The 7,401-nt window shown below is 43.1% G+C and overlaps 1 protein-coding gene across 3 annotated transcripts; it reads right to left on the reverse strand.

Moving 5' to 3' along the window:
- Window positions 1-2,749: 2,749 nt before the first annotated feature.
- LOC131676838 (prolyl 3-hydroxylase sudestada1-like) lies at window positions 2,750-6,897 on the reverse strand. Of its 3 annotated transcripts, XM_058956190.1 has the most exons (6): window positions 6,599-6,894; window positions 4,451-4,681; window positions 4,185-4,385; window positions 3,910-4,125; window positions 3,376-3,854; window positions 2,750-3,315 (listed from the first exon to the last, which is right to left on the reverse strand). In XM_058956190.1, exons 1-6 carry the CDS (start codon window positions 6,738-6,740, stop codon window positions 2,848-2,850), a joined length of 1,737 nt encoding a protein of 578 aa, XP_058812173.1. In that variant the 5' UTR covers window positions 6,741-6,894; the 3' UTR covers window positions 2,750-2,847. The 3 variants fall into 3 exon arrangements, with proteins under 3 accessions (XP_058812173.1, XP_058812175.1, XP_058812174.1); XM_058956192.1 differs by lacking the exons at window positions 2,750-3,315; window positions 3,376-3,854; window positions 3,910-4,125; ... (1 more) ...; window positions 4,451-4,681; window positions 6,599-6,894 and adding exons at window positions 4,765-6,338; window positions 6,411-6,556; XM_058956191.1 differs by lacking the exons at window positions 2,750-3,315; window positions 3,376-3,854; window positions 3,910-4,125; window positions 4,185-4,385; window positions 4,451-4,681 and adding an exon at window positions 4,767-6,338 and having other exon boundaries at window positions 6,599-6,897.
- Window positions 6,898-7,401: the final 504 nt, after the last annotated feature.

Consider the following 7,401-nt stretch of genomic DNA (forward strand, 5'->3'; position numbering starts at 1 on the left):
CGATTTATAGCAAGGAAGCTCGATAACCACGTGGTAGCTTAGCTCCGATCATTTTCAGAATACGCAGCCTAGATTCGCATGCCTTCTTCATTAGTTTTCAATGCGCTTTGAAGTTCAGCGATCGATCGAGTGATACCAAGGGTTTTCCGACGATTGTGTCGGTATAGGTACCGTCACGGCGGGCTGCTATCGTGAATCCAACACTTTCCGCCCATCTATTAACGGCTTTCGACTGACCGTAGCTTTCGGCAGAGTGGTTGTTCTTTTTTGCCCCGCGCACTACAGAATGTCATCGGCGTACTGTAGAACTGTCACAGTATTCGGAACAACCCGGAATATAGGTTGAATTGCTACGAGGAATAGGTTAACTGAGAGCACACAACACTCTCTCTAAAAGAAAGCTGGTGAGCATGTTTATCATGTTTTCGCGTATCTGCCACTTTCGTAATCATCTCCAAGTGGTATCGTACGCCTTGGCCAAGTCAAGCGACGCTATCAGACAGTACTCGTCATGATCAGATAATGACCTCTACAACTCCGAAAAGTACGTGTCAGTACCCCGGCAGGATCTGAAGGCATGTTGTCGAGTGTCTAGCCGCCCGTTCGAGTCTAGCTCGATAGTTAACCGTCGATTCACCATCCGCTCGAATACTTTCGCCATACAGCTCGTTATCGAGGTTGATCGGATATCAGATGAACCTGTTTCACTCGAATTTGGATTTGGGATCGGCGCAATAATTCCAATTCACCAAGAGGGTAGAATTACGCCACTACGCCATACGCTATTGAAAAGCTCCAAGAAAGCTGTTTTCACCGCCAATGGTAGTCGTTGTAGAGGTCGGCTATCCGACTCAATTCGGACCTATAGAACTACTTCGTCATCTGTCGAGCGCCAACACAAGCATTTTCAGGATGGAGTCGGGGTTATAGATGTCGTCGGTCTCAGGCGAATAGTTAATACAGTATCCTTCGTCCTTTTCCTTCTCAATTTGAAACGAAGGAGGGTAGCTGGATCGTTGCCGATATCGCGCTGTAATGTTCTGCTAGTTCTTCAGCCACTTCTGCGCTATCCGCTTAACCAGCTGATCGGATAATAACGGCTGGACGATGCTGACGTTTTCCCCTAGTTCACTATCTGCCACATTTCCGATGCAGTGGAGTTTTGGAATATTTTCGCAACGAATTCCTACCACTTCCTACCATCTTCCATTTCGATACGCTTCACTGCTCTGAGTATTTTTCTTCGCTTTTTTATGTGTGCTTTTACCTCCGGGCACCACCAAGGAACTTCCTCAGCTCCGACCCTGCCACTGGTATGGGGGATTGTAGTGTTTGCAGCAATGGTCCATTGATCGCCAAAAAACCAAAATGCTAGACTTCGACGCCGGGTCGTAATGTTAGCGGTCAATCGTTCGTAGACTGTCCAGTTCCCTTAGTCGTAAATCCACTGTCGCCCTTCTGTTGGGTCACTTGTTTGTCCACTTAGGTTCCCTGTAGTGCTATTTGGCTCAGTTCGCATTCACTGATGAGCTGTTTCAGCTCGCTGACATTGGTTCACAACCCCCGAATGTTTCGCTGAAGTGCGAAGCATCTATAATGCCGTCTGGCGAAAGTCGTTGACAAAGACGATGTTGATGACGAATGTGGTCTGCAGTTTCGGGAAGGTGCGTTGCGCGCGCTAATATCAGTGGTGAGATCGGCGATCTAGTCTTGTTCGTGGTGTTGCGATGTGTCTTCGCCGGCGGAAAGCCAGGAAGATGATTGCGACGACTTTATATCCGCGAAGTAGGGACAGTCCTCTTCCTCCGGTCGTTCCCTTTATTTTGAAGTGAGGAAGTTACTTTCTTCTCTTCTTCTCCAAAGCGGTTACTCGTTGGACTCTAACTGGTTACAACTGCAACAGAAGAAGCCGCAGTAGTATGTGCTCGTGGATGAGGTATTTCTGGACTGACCTGTGGGATGTGTGTGAATATTTCTTTACTCCAATTAATTCTCCGCTTCTTCATGGACCTTAAATGATAGACAAATTTATGAGTGGAATGAATGGATAGTTAAGTGTGTATAGGTTACTCAGTATGGTTCAACGGATATGAAACGGGAAAATGGTTAGTCAGCTTTTGTGATATGTTCGCTAACTTGGATATTATGTAATGTTTTTAACTATGTAATAGTTTAGTGACAGTCTGCGAGTAGACTAGTATTAGGCTAATATTTTTTTATTTAGTACATGTTTCCATTTCTTAGTCTTCGGTTGATCATAGACATCGACTCAGGAACCTTTGTGCGTCAGGCTTTCGCCCATTCCCCTTACTGAGTCAAAAGGCAGGGATCTATTTATTCAGAACAAGTAGGGGTAATTTTTAATCGGTTTCATTAGGTTGTTTTCGATCCACTTTGAATTAAGGTGGATAATGTCATACCATATATAACTACTTCCCAACGAATGTTTCAGTTTCTCAACCAATGATTTAAACTTTACAATTACCCCAACAAAATTTAATCTTTCTACCCCTCCAACAGCCGCGTCTTCAACACCAACTACAGACCGCCTGGCATCAATCGGCCAGCTGCTTAAACGACATACACGTACCAGCTTACCAACTAGCATGTCACTTCTACCGTTGACCTCCTACCATCCATGACAACTCGAAAAAAGCCGGAAATGCGCGCCCATTTTTTGATTTTCATTCTACCAGTAGTAGTGGATATCTTCAAACCATGTGATTTTCAAAAAATGCTAACATCAATATGGATTTAGACATAGTTTTGTTCTGCAAATAAACTTGTTCAAATAAGAGTGTTCAAACACGGAAATAATCAATACTACAGCTAGAGAAACGCCTTCCTTCACTCAGTCTTCTTTTTGTCACGTTTCGCGAAACGTTTCTTCAAATACCTACTGATCGCACCAAACGAAAATATCACCGGAATCATGATGGGTAGGAAAAGCGGAATATAAATAGCGTATTTTTGTTCACTGGGAAAATACAGCAGCGCCAACATGCTCGGATCGAAAAAGGCACGTTCAGCTGAGACATAAGCCAGTTCAGCTTGAGCTGCTGCTTCCGTTGAATTATTATCCAACAAGTACTGTTTCGCCAGAAGGATGCGAGCATAGGCATCCTTAATAGCTGCTCCCACTTCGTCATTAATTACGATATACTCGATACCACCGAGGAGTTGTATAAGGGATTGCAGCGTTAGCGTTGCCGAATGGATTCTGTAGATGGTGTTTGAACGAATGAAAGTATCCACTTCCCAAATCCGCGGTTCAATGGAATTGTACGGAGCTAGACTACAATCTAGGAGAGGAATCTGGAATGATAAGAATATATGGTAGGAAAATTGGATTAGAATATATTGCAAATTACCAACATTATTTTCCAGGTCGAAAATCTTTCTTAGCTGGTATAGTAATACAGGCATTACGTCCTGCGCGCTGACATACACTTCGGAATTATCGGGATCCTCTAAGCATTTCTTGATGGAATCTTCTGATGGGTTTGCGAATATGATTCCACCCCATTTGGCAGAGGTGAACGCTTCCACGTTATCGGCAGAGGCTCGCACTTTATCGTTGCGATATATCCGAAGTGGAGCCATCTCGCATTCCGGAACATAGACTACCAAATGAATACCTGGATAATCGGTAATTTGATTACCCAGCTTCTTTTCGAACCACGTGATAATCTGCGGCAGAGAGTGTTCCGCAACGGCATAATGCCTGCCCAGCTGCGTGTCGTCCTGGAGCTGCTCCTGTAGAAATTGCAGTATGTCCACCTCGTACACCCACTGGGTCTTTACAGTAAAATTAGCAATCGCTGACATGGCCGTCAAGAATGGAACTATATAATCTGCAATTGGGTGTATTGAGACATTAGAGTTCGACAATTTAAGTGAAAGCATTACTTTCAGCTGCTGCCCGGACATTCCAGTGAATTTTCTGCTTATCGGGCCTTGGATTGAACACAGAAATTAGTACATCATAGTTTGGTTGCATAGGCGCTGTATTTAGTCGCAGTTGCCGAACTTTACTAGTTTGCATATCTTTGGGTCCAAGCATAGCTTTTAATTTATACTCCTGTAAGATCCACGATGATAACACTTGATAGATTTTCAATGAAGCTGCAAAATAACGAACAAAAAATTACTAACAATAGAGCTTATTAGAAATTCAATCTTACTGGCACTTTCAGAAATGAAAGCCGTTCGTTCTGATGTAACCAACACGTCATCTTCCAGTTTGCCCCACTCAATTAGTACAAAATCGCCAATCCCCAAGGAATAACGCTTGAAGATAGCTGTCTCCAGTGCTGCCGGAGTTTTGGCCGAGCTGGCAATGGACGGATCTAACGAAAAGTCCTCCAGTTGAAGATTAAATACAACTGCAAAAAAAAAAAACAATTTAATAACGCTGCTTATATCCCTAAATAGATCAAACCCGACTTACAGTTATGCTCGAACTTTTTCCTCAACTCGAACAATAGGATGTCTCTACGTTCCTTAGATTTTACGAACAGTCCCATGCGAATGGTAACCCGGATGGGGTTTTCTCCTAAAGCATCTATTTCGGCATACGGTAATGGGACCCGGTACACTTCCGTTGTCTTCCACCACATCGGGACACCAATCAAGATGATAACCACGATGAATGCCAGCGTTGCGTAGATAGGGATAGGGTCTGTAACAGACAGAAAACGAACGGTGCGATGAATTGGTAGCAAAAACTGAGTCATAAACCAACGACATACGGAATTTGACTACACATGGAAATGACAATAAAATACATTTCATTTGCCTACATTTCATTCACTTTATTCACTCTCTGTAACTACATGACAAAATATACGTGTACTGACGACCGCCGTCGCTTTGCTCCTGCTCCAGAAAAGTGTTCCTAGAGACGTACTTCGTAAATTTGGTAGTTCCCTCCGTTCGATACACAACATTCAGTACATTATCCTTCGGATAAACAGTCAGCAGTACCGGGTCTTCCTCCTCCTGATCTTCGGAATTACTGCTGGGTTGCTGTTCACCTTCCGGTACCAAATACGTAACTACCCCGACATTATCCTGTGCGTTAAGATAAAATACCACATCCAAGGTACAATCCGAGTACGACGAAGCATCTCCCAGCACGGTGTAGCAACCCTTCTGCCAACGCTGCAGCTCGATGGCACATTTAGGTGCTTTAACTTTCGCGCCAGCCAAATCCAGTGCAGTGTACTCGTACAGCAACCGGAACATGTCGCGGGAGGTGAACAACTTGTACAAATCTACCAGTGGTCCAGATTTCACAGTGCTAAAGTCCAAAATCTCGTACTTTCGAAGATGTGCAGGTCCTTTGATACTCCATGACAGTTCCGTGTTGGTTTGAAGTGTTTCGCCCATGACCGTAAAAATCTCCGGCGTTAGAAACTCCTCTAAGGAAACCTCGGAAAACATTTCCACCTTCTTCTGGATATTGTGCTTAACTTCATCGATCAAGTAGACATTGTTGATCCATTCGGCGAGCTGCATTTCTTCTGGCTGTGGACTGAAGTAATGAGTATCGACAATGATAGAAGACGGAGGAATTTCAACATCATTCTCCGGACCATGAAACCACCCATTGATGGTTAATCTAGGATATTCGAAGGTTGTAACTTCTCCCACTTGATGGAAAGACCTATCGCAAACTTTGAAGAATGCAAGCTGATTATTCTGCGGGTATATACTATCTGTTACCGGAAACACAGGTAGCACGTTTTCGTCAGCCCTGAAAAGCTCTAGCGCTCCTCCATGAACCGATGTCCACTTTCGATGACCGTCCCATGGACTTAAATAAAACACAAACGCTATTCTCCTATCCGTCAGCAGGTCATCGTGAACCAACAAATAATCTCCAGCATTATACATGGAGCAAGAAGCAGATACGTGCGTCAGCTGAATTCCCGTTAATTCCTGCATAAGGGGCAGCAATTTTTCCTTGAGCGCTTTATAGAATCCCGCCAGCATAGGGTTCTTAATCCCACAAAGGTCCATCGTCTGATAGAACTCGTACAGATCCATCTGTTTCCTCTTCCAGTCCATTACGCTGAACTCACGCTCAAGTTGTTTCGTTACTTCCGCTTCATTCTCATCTTCGGTTAGAAAATTTTGTAACACAGCTAATTTAAATGGGTAATTTTTCAGCTCATAGCTGTTCCCCCGCAATGACGCGCTTCTAGACCAACTTTGACTAAAGTGTGTTCTAAACTCGTCTGTGAGGTACTTTGGATTAATGGAAACGGTATCTTCCAATTTTTGCAACTTATTCCTTGTTACTTCCGGCTCATCTTCGGCGATGCGCTTAATACCTAGAAATAAACATTCAAGTGAGAAAATATTTATCAGATTTAGTAGCTTGTAGCATGCTGAATCACACTCACCCATCATTTTTCCAGATACTTTAGGTAGATAACACTTGAAAATCGGCACTAAACTAAACCATCGTTTGTTATTGACAAGTTTTGCTCGATTCCGGTAAAAATGTTGGTTTTATTGTGTGACAAATCTTAGTTCTATGTGATAATGTTAAACAAAACCCAAGCATAAGTAAACAAAATTGTAACATTACCATCCTCCAGTTCCGATGTTTTTCCATTCTGGATCGTAGTGCGGGATAGTTCCTCTTGCTGTTCGCCGGGTTCAACCTCCGCTTCGTTGATCACTTTTTCCGATGAAAATTCCATCATCGGCACTACTTCTTCGTTATCCATGTACGTATTTTTAAGCTATCAACACAAGCACGCAAAATTTTCCTTTAAATCTTATTAGTTCTTTATGTTTTCTGTACAAAAAAGTCGCGCCGCTCCCATAAAATAAAACGCGTTTCGCCTTCACTTCACATTTTCTTTGATGACAGATGCGATGCGATAAGTAGAGCCAGTTGTTCCTGAAGGGTGACAATGCAGAGCACTGGGAAAAATCTACACGCAATCGAAAAACTACCTAAAATTGAGTTCCTTTGACTCAATCTCGGGGTGTCGTGGAGGAAGGTAAAATTAGGTAAACCGTGTTGAGGGTAGTTTCCAATTTTCACACGGCAAAAATTTCAACTCATTGATAGGTTTTTTATACTCAAATTTAAGTTGAATTTACCTAATTTTTAGTATACCCCAAACAATTCAAAAGCACCTTCCTCCACGGAAGACCTCGACTGAGTCGAATCGCTCGTTTTGTTTTTGACAACACTAATAAGTGCGAAAGCGACGCATAACTCAAAAGTAAGTTAAAAGAACTTATTCTGTAGGTTTTGATTTATTTAACCGTGTACACGGTTAAATTCAATTACTAGGGTGACCATACTCCCCAGACACAAAATTTTCTGGCAGAGGCCGTTCTGCCAGATTTCTGTCAGTCTTGGTTTGGAAATCCTGT

The sequence above is a fragment of the Topomyia yanbarensis genome, chromosome 1, assembly GCF_030247195.1.
Source record: "Topomyia yanbarensis strain Yona2022 chromosome 1, ASM3024719v1, whole genome shotgun sequence".
NCBI lineage: Eukaryota > Metazoa > Arthropoda > Insecta > Diptera > Culicidae > Topomyia > Topomyia yanbarensis.

What these genes read in the sequence shown, in the direction of transcription:
- LOC131676838 (XM_058956190.1), bottom strand. Translation starts at nt 6,740, where the DNA reads ATGGATAACGAAGAAGTAGTGCCGATGATGGAATTTTCATCGGAAAAA. An exon ending in TTTCATTTCTGAAAGTGCCA is followed by an intron (nt 4,126 to 4,184) that starts GTAAGATTGAAT and finishes GTTATTTTGCAG; the next exon opens with CTTCATTGAAAATCTATCAA. An exon ending in TTTTCGACCTGGAAAATAAT is followed by an intron (nt 3,316 to 3,375) that starts GTTGGTAATTTG and finishes TTATCATTCCAG; the next exon opens with ATTCCTCTCCTAGATTGTAG.